General features: G+C 39.4%; 1 protein-coding gene across 8 annotated transcripts in view; it reads left to right on the top strand.

Moving 5' to 3' along the window:
* The window catches only part of Adgrg6 (adhesion G protein-coupled receptor G6), a 143141-nt gene that overhangs the window by 111750 nt on the left and 18475 nt on the right, over nucleotides 1-12916 (top strand). For all 8 annotated transcript variants that reach the window (XM_030245001.1, XM_006512679.4, XM_006512681.4 and 5 more), the window contains 5 exons: nucleotides 1008-1053; nucleotides 2262-2368; nucleotides 5757-5884; nucleotides 6970-7238; nucleotides 11205-11301. In XM_030245001.1, coding sequence (XP_030100861.1) covers nucleotides 1008-1053; nucleotides 2262-2368; nucleotides 5757-5884; nucleotides 6970-7238; nucleotides 11205-11301 — 647 coding nt within the window. The remainder of the gene's footprint in view (nucleotides 1-1007; nucleotides 1054-2261; nucleotides 2369-5756; nucleotides 5885-6969; nucleotides 7239-11204; nucleotides 11302-12916) is intronic.

The raw sequence follows: 12916 nt of genomic DNA, 5'->3' as shown, positions 1-12916 counted from the left end.
CTTTATGACTTTTGATGTCAAAAACAATTGCAACTGAGAAAGCTCAAGGAACAACTAGAGAGAGTAGACTTGTCCTTTGGGAGATATGCAGTGGCTTAAGATGTTGCCAAGTTTACCATTCTTATTACCTCAGGACTCTCTCTGCTGTCCACCTAATTGCTATGGGAAGATGTACCATCTCCTCCGGCTCACAAACAAGTATACTCACCTTTGTAGAGCTTCGGAGTAATGGTCTCTCAATCGTCAGGAAGGACATGAGCAGGTTGATAATAGTTGAGGATTCTGAGTTGAAACACCGAGTTCACTATCCCTTATCATGAAGCCCAAGAGACCTCCTTATTCATCTTTGGCTTCATTTGCTTCAGCATCCACAAAGGAAGACTTGTTTATTTCTCTTAGGGAAACATACTTAGTAGAACTTACGATTTTTTCAAGTATATGATTCATTTGCATTAATTTGTCAACAGTAGAGAACATCTCTCTCTCTACTAGTTTTTATTTAATTTACCTCAACTGAAACTCTGCCCCCATTGAACATTTCCCCACCAATTCCATGTTCTTACCTCCCAGAAATCTCCAGTCTATGCAGGAAGTGCATTCCTTCAAAGACTGGCTGCTATGTTTTGTGAATAATGCAATCTGGCTGTAGGCATCCAACTGACCTTTGAGGACCTGCTTTTAGTTTGCTTTTGCAGATACCCAGACATATGGAAAAATCTTGAAGATGACACGAACGTTAAATTATAAAAAACTTTACTAAACATGAATAAAAGTAGAGTCAGTATTTAATGATAGAACAAGAGGGAATGTCCGTAAGAAAAGGGAGTGTCAGTCTTCCCGGGGATCCCAGTTGATGTTCATTTGAAGTCTCTACGAGAGAACACCCACCCAGGCCGCTGACCTGGTCAAATGGTACTGGCATGGTGGTACTGATTGGTTGCCTTTCAGTTGTGACTTTGAAACAATTTAAAATATGTTTTTTCATGTTTATTTTTATGTTATTGTAGGAAGTGCATCATCCTATCTGTGCCTTCTGGGATATGAACAAAAACAGTAAGTCATAAAATCCAGGGGGACTTATTATAGATGAATAGACTTTCAAGTGTTTTCAAGCACCCCCTCCATTTTACCCCAAACCACAGCTTGATGGCAAGTGAGCTTCAAACTATAGTTTACCGTAGCTTGGGAATCAATTCTCACTTTTAAAATAACATTTTGTCACTGCAAGAAGTAAGCATATTTGACTCATACTCTGAGCAAATTAACCACTCTCACTTCCGTTATGTGTTCAATGTGGCATACATTTTTATTGTCACCACTTGCGGCTGAACAGAGTCAGATGAGATGATTTGACATTTATAAGTCACAAAAATTATGAGGTAGGCAAAAGATGCTACTGAAGGAAATGGCTATAAAGAACACAGATTATTTGAAAAATATGACCTCCAAAATCTTATTGAGCAATCAAGACAGGAAGGAAGATGTTAGGAATCAACAAATCATTGGGTCGAAGAGTGGAAATGATAAGGGAATTGTGAAAAAAAAAAAAAACCTCCTGTGTTTGTCTTCGAAGAGTCATCTTCCCTGTGGATCCCATAATACCATGTTGCTAATAAATCTATCCTGGCGCCATACTGGCTGTGTTGCTTATGAAAAATACAGTCCAGTGTTCTTATCACAGATACACAATATAGTTGTAGTTTGTATTTTAGCTGACCATCTTTTGAGATGCTGATTGACTTGATACTTGGTTAAAATATCATCTTGTGCCATAACATATTTAAAGAAATGGACAAATATAATACCAACAATTCAGAGAAGCTGTGCTCATGCCATTTGCCCGTGTTTTCATAATGATAACTACTGTATGCATCACAAAATAGGCTAAGCCCAACTCCCATTTTCATATGTCTTCCTAAAATGTTAGTCTGATCCCAGAGAGGAAACATGTTTTGGTCTTCTGAGAGCTCATTAGCCCATGATGTTTGAAAAGAAGTTTTAGTTTTTATAGTTTTATTTCAAAAATTGTTTAAAAATTAATATGAGCCTCTGCAGAAGCCCTGAGGCATTTCAGTGGAGCACAGTGTGAAACAGCTGCCTGAATGATTTTGAGACGAATTCCAAGGAATCAAAATCACTCTGCATCTCGGTCACCACAAGAACGATGCCCATATTACGGATAACCGCGGAGCCACAAGGGTTCCTCCCTTACAGAGGACATGGAGATGCTGCTGTTCTCAGCTCACTGTTTCTTCCCGCAGAAAGTTTCGGGGGGTGGAACACCTCAGGATGTGTTGCCCACTCTGATTTGGACGCTGGTGAGACCATTTGTCTGTGCAGCCACTTCACTCACTTTGGAGTTCTGATGGTAAGGGGAATTTCTTAGGTTCCTTTGACACATTATAATTTTAGAAGACACACTTCTTTTGTGTAAGTTCAGCTTTTGAAATATTATATATTCTAGATAGTGTAACCTAATCATGCTAATCTGAACCCTGCATCGTGAGTCATAAAGAAGCATCCGCTTAGCAGAGGATTTACACCAAGTGACAGCATCACACAAAAGAATTCTATCTCATTTTCCATAGCATTAACAAGAAACCATTCCAGAATGAAAACAAATATCCTCACAAACCCCTTTAGTTAAGGAAGAAGGAGTTGGTCAGACAGACAAAAGGAGAGAACAACAGAAGAAGAAAGGTGAACTAACTATAAATACTCCGATCAAGATTTGTCTTCCTCATGTTTTATTTAATATGCTTGTCTGCCAGTTGATATTGTATCTTGTGCCAAGTGATTTCTTTCCTGAAGAGTATAATCCATTATGACACCTAGGAGTTAGAGTCTGTGACTCCAATCCTGCAAGAGAGATAATAGTTGGAGGTTTCTCTCACTTGGAGGATTTCTTATCATCCTTTCTCCTCCTCCTTTCTCTCATCCTTAAAATATCTGCTTAGCCAGGATACTCAAGAGTTTGCATAAAAATTTAGGCCACACCATTTTCTTTCATCCCATTCAATTTTCATGACCCATCTTACTCCCCTGAGCCTGTTGGAAGTCATCTGTGCGCGCCATTATCTGGTACACTTGTGGTGTCTAAGCACCTATCTAGGATGCAGAACATCTAGAATGTACTGTGGCCATTGCTTTGACAAAGTTCCTATGAAGGAACCAAGCACAATTGCGTGTTCATAGAAGACTGGAGTAACGGTAATTGAGCTGATACAGTTTTTCCAGTTGGAACTACAAACACGAGGTTCTAGTCACCTCTTCCCTGAGTTCCTCCAGCCTTCTGCCTGTGGGGTCTGGGAGGAAGAGTGAGCAACTCTGGGCTGTGGTATTTGGCTGATGAACTACTTGGCCTGTGTAAATGGCCATTGTCATCTAACAAATCCGCAGGTCATAAATTTACTGACAATCAGGGATACAAACTGTCTGGGCAAGAAGTCACTGACAAAGGCGATGAATCACAGAAAGTAGTTTTTTAATGCTCTCAAAATATGTTGTTTCTTTGGGGACATCAAACTATAATTAGTTCACTATATTGAACAACTAAACTATCGTGTGTTTTCCCTAAGCATCTGAAACAGAAAGTTACATTTCCTCTCATCTTTCTCTTTTCTTTAAAAATGACTAACAATAATTCTTCAGAAAATACTTATTTTGGAGAAGTCATTCAGATATATGAACTTTAGCTCAATTAATTTAAGCATTTCAACACTGTGCAGGTATATGTTTGAAAATGATTGTGAATTTTATTTCTTATAGATTAATAGATGCTAGTAACAAAGTTGACTTCTCAGAGGTCATTTATATGCAACCCAATTTTACCTGCACATTACCTAGATGGCCAGGTTTACTATATTCTATTTAAACTTTATTATGGGTTTATAAATGCACACTGCATTTTCTATTGCTGTCTGAGTAAAATGTTAAGTTTACATATGTAGATATTTGCATGTTAATGAATTCCTTCGCTTTTGCTTTTGGCCTCTGTTATAAGATTATAAACCACTGGAAGAAACACTTTCCAAAATTCATCCTTTTTGGTAATGTGCCTACAGCCTTTTGGCTCTTCCAGACCAACAACACTTGAGTCATAGTTTTTTTATTCTGGATTTACAAACTCTTGTTCACTTGTATAAGATAGTCTCGGAGTCTAAATATTCCCATGATCCCATCATTGTGTCCTTTGATCTGTCGATGTGAAAAATGCCTAACGTCCTTTTCTACGTGTCTCTGTTATAGAAATGACTTGCCTATTGTTTGACATTCTTATATCTTCATGTTGGCTGTTCTAGAAGGATAAAATTGTCATGTGGTCATTCTCAGAAAGCACAACATGATGTGAGAATTGTCTTTGAACTGCTGTCCTTATGCAGAAGTACTGATTTTTTTTTTAAATTATTTATTTGGTCTCATTTGCCTCACCTAGATGGAAATAGTTGATCATCCTTCAAAACTTACAATTTCTCTACTCTAGCTGGTCCTGTGGAAACTGTACCAGATAGACACCCCTCTGAAGTCAAATGGCACTGACACAAACTCCATCGCATGTGTCATGGGCCCGTGTCTTCCCTGTGTTTTGAGAAACTCATAGGCTGTTGAGGAAGGGGAAGACTGTCTGGCTTCAGGTCCCCACCTCTACTCATCTCCACCACTGTGTGTCAGTGTCTCAAAACCACGGCGTGTGTCTTATGGCATTAGTTATATGTAGGACTGACTTCTGTTTCTTCGTGTCAATACATGCACGTACCCAGAAATATTGCTTCTATGTGGGGTGGCCTATGGGAGAGCACCAGTTTTCTTGATATTTGATGAAAACAAAAGGGAATTGACATATAGAAAGAAAAGTTTACTTTTATCACAAGATTGAAATGTTTAAACTGCATATTCAATAAATCTCTTCTTTCATTTTTAAACACCTATATGCTGGAAGAGAAGCTCATCTTCCCCCAGGATAGATCAGTGATCTTACCTCAGGTTTTATCTTTTCCTTGTACTTCATTTAAGGAGAAGAAGGAAGGTCTTTCTGTGAGGTTCAGATTTTCAAGTTCACTTCAACATGTGAGATTAATGCTTCCCATCCATCCATGTTGGTTTCTTTCCACTCTGCCCAACTCCTGACACGTTAAATTATGCCATTTAAAACCTGTAGGGACTAAAAATGCTAGATCCTAACACAGTTGGTGACATCACTTTTATGAAAAAAAAATAAAAAGAACCCAACTTTATGCATGCCACTCTTTGAAATGACCATAAAATCTCAACACCATTCATAGCAACCTACCTCCAGCTGTTCCTGCCTGAGCATCTCTCACCTACCTGACCATCTAGGGGCCTAGGGATTGCCCATGTTTTCACAGCGGCCTCCATTTATACCCATGCTCCTACCTCTGCAGAAACAGGTGTGATTGTTAACTTATCATACAAGGCAGCTGCAGCTTACCCTGGTTTTGCTGGGATCTTAGTGTTTTCACTCTTTGGCTAACACTAGGGTACTAAGAGCTTATATTAATGAGGCACTGATTTAAGACAGTACGTACCTACTTCTGCAATGATGCTTCAGCTTTCGTTCTTGTATTGGTCCACTAGAGTGTCATAAGTAGCTATGGCAATGTTGATGGACATTGCTGTATTTAGCCCCTGAGACTGAACTGCTCTAATATCAACAGTGAACCTTCTAGCAATATAAAGCGTCACTATCATGGAAGAGGAATAATACTTACTTATGGTTGCTTCCCATGTTTTATTAGGATCTTCCAAGGAGTGCCTCACAAATAGATGGAAGAAACACAAAAGTCCTCACGTTCATTACCTATATTGGGTGCGGAATATCTGCCATTTTCTCAGCTGCAACTCTCCTGACATATGTTGCTTTTGAGTAAGTATATTTCCATTTGCTAAGCCCAGTGCTAACAATTGCAAATGTGAGCCTGAAAATTGCCTCAGCTTCATAAAAACAATTCTATGGTTTATGAATCATGTTTGTGTCTCCCCTTTAATCCTCATGTTTCTCATAAGATCATACAGCATGAATTTTCCAGGTATAGAATTTTAGTTTATAAGTACCATATTTCTATTGATAAACTGAATTCAAGTTGGCTAGAGATTATTAGCACTTATGTAAATTAAAATGACATGAAATACTTGCCACATTGTAAAGGTAAAGACAATTTGCTTCTTGAATTGTATGCAAACATTCTTGAAACAGGAAACTTTTTAAAAAGGCATCTCTGACTCACTAAAAGTCAAGAAACATCAAACAATTCTGGGGAAATTACTTTGAAAATAAAAATGTCGGGGTAGAGGAATGGCTTGGCATCTGTGAGCACTGGCTGCTCCTGCAGAAAGACCTGCGTTGGACCCTTTCACCCCAACCAGGCAACTCACACCAATCTGTAACTCTAGTGCCAGGGACCTTATTGCCACCTTCTGACTTTTTCTGGCCATCTAAACGCACGTGCACATACATACACAGACAGACAGATACAAGTGGATAAAGACATTAATTAAAATGTAAATCTTGCAAATCTGGAGAAATTCTTAAGTTAAAAAAAAAATGTGGGTGTGGTGGCTCATGTCCCTAATACCAGCATTCAGAAGGCTCAAAGCAGAAACATTGCGATGAGTTGGAGGACAGCCTGGGCTATACAGTGGATTACAAGGCACCCGGAGTTGCAGGAGAAGACCCTGCCTCAAGAATAGACAAGGAAATAAATAAATAAATATAAATTCTGTGTAAACACTTGGGGATTTTGGAAACAACTGGAAACAGATTTGAAATGAAAATCACATTGAAAAACACTTTGTAGCCTGACAAAAACTAATGAATATCTTTACTCTTCCACATATCTCTTATGTGGAGTTACCTACTGCTGAACAGTAGGAAAGATGAACTGCGTCCTGAATTTAAGACATGGGTGTAAGGTGTTATTCCATGCGTGACACTCCCTTCTCCACCCTTAGGAAGCTGCGCAGGGATTATCCCTCCAAAATCCTGATGAATCTGAGCTCGGCCTTGCTCTTCCTGAATCTCATCTTCCTCCTGGATGGCTGGGTCACTTCCTTTGGCGTGGCTGGACTCTGCACGGCTGTGGCTGCCCTGTTGCACTTCTTCCTCCTGGCTACCTTCACCTGGATGGGGCTGGAAGCCATCCACATGTACATTGCTCTTGTGAAAGTGTTTAACACTTACATCCACCGCTATATTCTAAAATTCTGCATCATAGGCTGGGGTAAGCTTCCCTCAAAACGTCCTTTCTCATGCATCATCCCCAAAGACACAGAAAACCATGCATCAGAGAAGAAAATCCTGAGAAGGGACATCCCCTGTTCCCCAGCACTGTGTGGTTTTGAAACCCTTACCAGTACTCACTAAATTCAGGAGTAAAAGAAAGCCTTAGGCCAGAGTCACCACAAACTCATTTCCGAAGCCCAGGGCCCTCCTAGCCAGGGCTACAGAAGCCGCTGACAGCCCATTATGTTTCCAAATATAGTAGTCAGCTAAACTCTTAGTTCTACTCTTCCCTGTCGTGGAAGCCAGGAAAGGAGTATTATTTTTATGTGTGTAAACAAGATATTTACAAAATTATGGCCTTGAGTTGTTTGGGGTTTTTTGGGTTTTTTTGTTTTTGTTTTTGTTTGTTTGTTTTTAACGGTGAATCAATCCTTAGTCAGCTATTCAAAGGCCATGTTATCCCGTTTAGAGTCTTTTCGTTGAACAGCTTTCTTTCTCTGGGTTTTGGGTCAAGCTGGGTGCCTTAAAGCTCAGTCACAGTCCTTCTCAGGTGAAAGTGTTCAAGGATGAGCCATTTCTTATTTTCCCACACCCTCCTAAGAGAAAGCATAGAACCTCTCAGGAACCTGAGGAGGCATTAACTGGCTCAGTGAAGTAGACAGGAGTATTAGCGATTCTCTGGAGAGAAAAGAAAAGACATCATACACTCACTGTTTACCCCCAACATTTTTTTTTTAAGTTCTGTTTCACTTTAAAAAGGGTAAAAGAAGCTGAATTCAACCAGGTGATGATGGTGCATTTCTTTAATCTTAGCACTTGGGAGGAAGAGCCAGGTAGATCTCTGAGTTGAGGCTGAGTTGTAGACTCTAGCCTATTCTACAAAGTGAGTTTCAGGACAGCCAGGGATACACAGAAAAACCCTGTCTAGAAAAACAAGCAACCAGTCTGTCTGGGCTGGTGACCTGAGCAGACCTTGGGCACAAATTCTGCAGCCATTCCCACAACACCCAGAGGAAGCTCCACTCTCGGGCTCTCTAATACACCCAGGATCACAGGATTAGAGGTGAGGAGGACACAACATCTGTTCCAGCACCCGGAGTTACTGGGACCAGTAGGACCCAGGCACACAGGAACTCTGCCAGACCAGTGGCACAAGTTCCTTCTGGTCTGCCTGGGCTGGTACCCTGAGCAGACCTTGGGCACAAACTCTGCAGCCATTCCCACAACACACAGAGGAAGCTCCACTCCCAGGAGCTCTAACATGCCCAGGATCACAGGATCATAGGAGGTTTGTCACACCAGGATCTCAGGGTCCCAGAGGCAGCTTGACTTCCAGAAGTTCTGACACACCCAGGATCTCAGGATCTCAGGATCTCAGGATCACAGAGACAGCTTGACTCTGAGGAGTTCTGATACAACCAGGATCACAGGAAGGACAGGCTCCAGTTAGATATAGCAAAGGCAGGTAACGCTAGAGATAACCAGATGGCAAGAGGCAAGCTTAAGAACAAAAGCAACAGAAACCAAGGCTACTTGGCATCATCAGAACCCAATTCTCCCACCATAGCAAGTCCTGGATACACCATCACACCAGAAAAGCAAGATTCAGATCTAAAATCACTTCTCATGATGATGATAGAGGACTTTAAGAAGGATATAAATAACTCCCTTTAAGAAATACAGGAGAACACAGATAAACAGGTAGAAGCCCTTAAAGAGGAAACACAAAAATCCCTTAAATAATTACAGGAAAACACAGTCAAACAGGTAAAGCAAACAAACAAAACCATCCAGGATCTAAAAATGGAACTAGAAACAATGAAGAAATCACAAGGGGAGACAACCCTGGAGTTAGAAAACCTAGGAAAGAGATCAGGAGGCGTAGATGCAATCATTACCAACAAAATACAAGAGATAGAAGAGAGAATCTCAGGTGCAGAACATACCATAGAAAACATGGACACAACAGTCAAAGAAAGCACAAAAAGCAAAAATCTCCTATCCCAAAACATCCAGGAAATCCAGACACTATGAGAAAACCAAACCTAAGGATAATAGGTATAGAAGAGAGTGAAGATTCCTAACTTAAAGAGCCAGTAAATATCTTCAACAAAATTATAGAAGAAAACTTCCCTAACCTAAAGAAAGAGATGCCCATGAACAGACAAGTAGCTACAGAACTCCAAATAGACTGGACCAGAAAAGAAATTCCTCCCGACACATAATAATCAAAGCACCAAATGCACTAAACAAAGAAAGAATATTAAAAGCAGTAAGGGAAAAAGGTCAAGTAGCATACAAAGGCAGGCTTATTAGAATTACACCAGACTTCTCGCCAGAGACTATGAAAGCTAGAAGATCCTGGGCAAATGTTATGCAGACCCTAAGAGAACACGAATGCCACCCCAGGCTACTATGCCCAGCAAAACTCTCAATTACCATAGACGGAGAAAACAAGGTATTCCATGACAAAACCAAATTTACACAGTATCTTTCCACAAATCCAGCTCTACAAAGGATAATAGATGTAAAACACCAACACAAGGAAAATCACCCTAGAAAAAGCAAGAAATTAATCTTTCAACAAACCTAAACAAACATAATTCCACTTCTAACAACAAAAATAACAGGAAGTAACAATCACTTTTCCTTAATATCTCTTAATATGAACATTAATATTACCAACATGTCCTAATCAATTGAAATTAAAAAATATGAGGAATTAGAGATTTGTTGGCTGTCATCCAGTGGTCTAATTTGGTAATTGGAAAAATAGGTTCAGTACTGCACAATCCATATACACTTTCTGCTTGTTGTACGTGACAGTGTTTTGCTGTGTACCTAGTCTTGAAATCACGCTCTCCTATCTCATCCTCTCTATTAGTAGCATTGTTTAATTGATGTTTCTACACTATACTATGGTTTCAGAACAGCTTACATATTTCAAAATTACTTATATAGCCAAAAGAAACGTAATTAATTTGGGAGGTGGCTTGTAAGAGAAAAACAATGAGTGAGACTGAATGCTTTGCTTGATATTTATAATTACTGTATCAATATTGAAGAAGAGGACCTTATAAGTTACTCTTTTTTTTTCTGAGATGAATGCTTTTCAAAATCATCGCAGCCAATGAACCAGAATCTTACCTTCACTTAATGTCTGTGCCACCCTCCAAGCAGAACCATTCTTCATTGAAACAGTTGATGAACGACTTCATGGATAGATCATCTTAATACACACACTATTTCTTAAATGAATGTAACCTGTTCCCTGTGGGCTGAGAATGAATGCAATCACTCAAGTCAAATAGCTTTGACCGTAGCAGGAAATATATATCCAAATAATTATGCCTATATTTCATTCTTTGGCACAGCAGAACTGTCAACTCTTAGCTACTATGAAGGTAAAATCCTTTGGTGATGTGAGGAACATTGAAATACATCATTATTACAATGAAAAAGAAAAAAAGGAAAAACAAGAAAACAATGAAGATGAGGAGGTGGAGGGAGAAGAGGAGGAGGAGGAGGAGTAGGAGGTGGAGGAGGGGGAGGAGGAGAAAGAAGGAGAAAAAGTTCCACCACCACCACCACCACCACCACCACCACCACCACCAGCAGCAGCAGCAGCAGCAGCAGCAACTGCATTCCCCTTATCTTTTCAAACTCTGGTGACCCAATATAGCATCATTAACACAATCACACTGCTGTCTTCTGCTGAATTCAGGAGATGTACTTCTACCACAGTAAATCTCCAGTGAGCATCACTAAACCCAGCAGAAGATTTGAGCATCTTATAACTAGAAAGTAGTTTAACTACTGCCATCTAGAGTTATATGTACCACACTGAGGAGACAATTTTATTGTTGCTTTTAACCAACCAACTTGCTTGACAGCATCCGTCCCATAAGACAGCCCCAGAGTCTTCAAGAGAGCTCTCAATGTCATGGTATTTTTTTTATAACAGGTCTGCCAGCCTTGGTGGTGTCAATTATTCTAGTGAGCAGAAGACAAAATGAAGTATATGGAAAAGAAAGTTATGGGAAAGATCAGGATGATGAATTGTGAGTAATATGCGTCTGGGGGAAGATTGTGATGGGACATGCAGTTTGTTTCCTAAAGTTTGATATGTTACTATGGTGATAATAATGCTCTGATGTTGAAGGTTTTAGTTTCATCTGTGGAATCAGTCACAAGTCTTCTACCGCAGATAAACCATTTCAAAGGTCAGAGCTGCCCTTCCTTATTTTAGTAACACTGTACTGGATGATTGGACATTTTGGATGCGTGAGATGCTCTCTTCTAGACCCAGAAGATTCATCTACTTTTGGAGATTCTGTACTATTCTTGCCTCTGGCTGAAATGACCTAGTGCCAACATGAGTGCTTTACAGACAATGGCTCCCCATTTCTCCATGAGTTCTTTTGTAAAACCTTTCTTCACAAGTTGAGGTCATTGAAATTAAAGGCATTACATTGTTTAAGCAATTAGCTCTCACATACCTTATCAACCACATTGTGGGTCGTTATTGACACCTATTGATTTGAAGAATTACTGATTGCTTAAAGAACATTTTTATTATGTGAGATCAGTGACACCTCCTGTCTGTGTAAGCTTCAGGGACAGATAAAACTCCTATAGCTAATGAGTTCTCATCCCTTGTGGTCTTCCCTTCTTTGTGTTTCTGAAGCATCACCCTGAACCCCCAACAAGCTCAACCTGTAAGAATTTTAGGATCTTTGAGAGATTTTCAAGTTTAAAGGAAATCTAGTGTCATGAACATGCAGCATTATTTATGGCCCTTTACAAGAAACAATTTATTTTAAACTAAGTCAGCTTTAATGGGGGACTGTAAAATCTTACTCAGTTGTTATAGGATTTTAAAGCTTTGTTTAAAGTTCCGCTATCATAAAGAATAATTTAGTGAGCACTCTTCATATGCTAGAAATCATCTTGAGTTCTAGGATCCCAGGATGTTCAAGAAAGCATTTACCTCAGTAGGCAGGATGAGGCCAATTCACTTTAAGATAAATTTAATTTCCTGAAATAATTGAATTTCTGGTACTTGAGAATTTCCATAGTTTTAAGGAGCTCTGGAATATTTGCAAATTGCATTGCTTTTCATCCTTACTCACATTAGAATTTGCAATACAGAATTGTTTGAATTTTTCTTCCATCTATTAGCTGATATTTTTATGAAAATCACATATATTACTCCTAATGAAGATGTTATAATTTACATATGCCTTATAATTGTGTGCAAGAAATATGTATACATGAATCTTTTAATTCTATAATATTTTGCTTCAGCAACTATAATAACTGCTTTGGATTCTGAATCCTCCATTCAATGTGACAATGAAGAATAAATTATCTAATAATAGATGACAAGGAACTAGGGACATAGGTGACCACTAACTAGTATTGATGTTGTGGCTAAAAACCACCAAAGCTAAAAATCTCTGCAGCTCTTCTGGCCTCTTGCACATGGACATAAACTGACAGCCATAATACCATAACTCTTTCTCACACACACACACACACACACACACACACACACACACACACACACACACACAAAACTTTTAACAGACTTCTGCTTCCATGTTATTTTTTTGAAATGGTGTCAACACATCCACCCCTTGACAGGAAAGGACAGCAAAACTGAGTGGTGAAAAT

The sequence above is a fragment of the Mus musculus genome, chromosome 10 (assembly GCF_000001635.26).
Source record: "Mus musculus strain C57BL/6J chromosome 10, GRCm38.p6 C57BL/6J".
In the NCBI taxonomy this organism is placed as follows: domain Eukaryota; kingdom Metazoa; phylum Chordata; class Mammalia; order Rodentia; family Muridae; genus Mus; species Mus musculus.
Note: the sequence above shows the minus strand (reverse complement) of the source record. Positions and strands in the feature narration are given on the sequence as shown.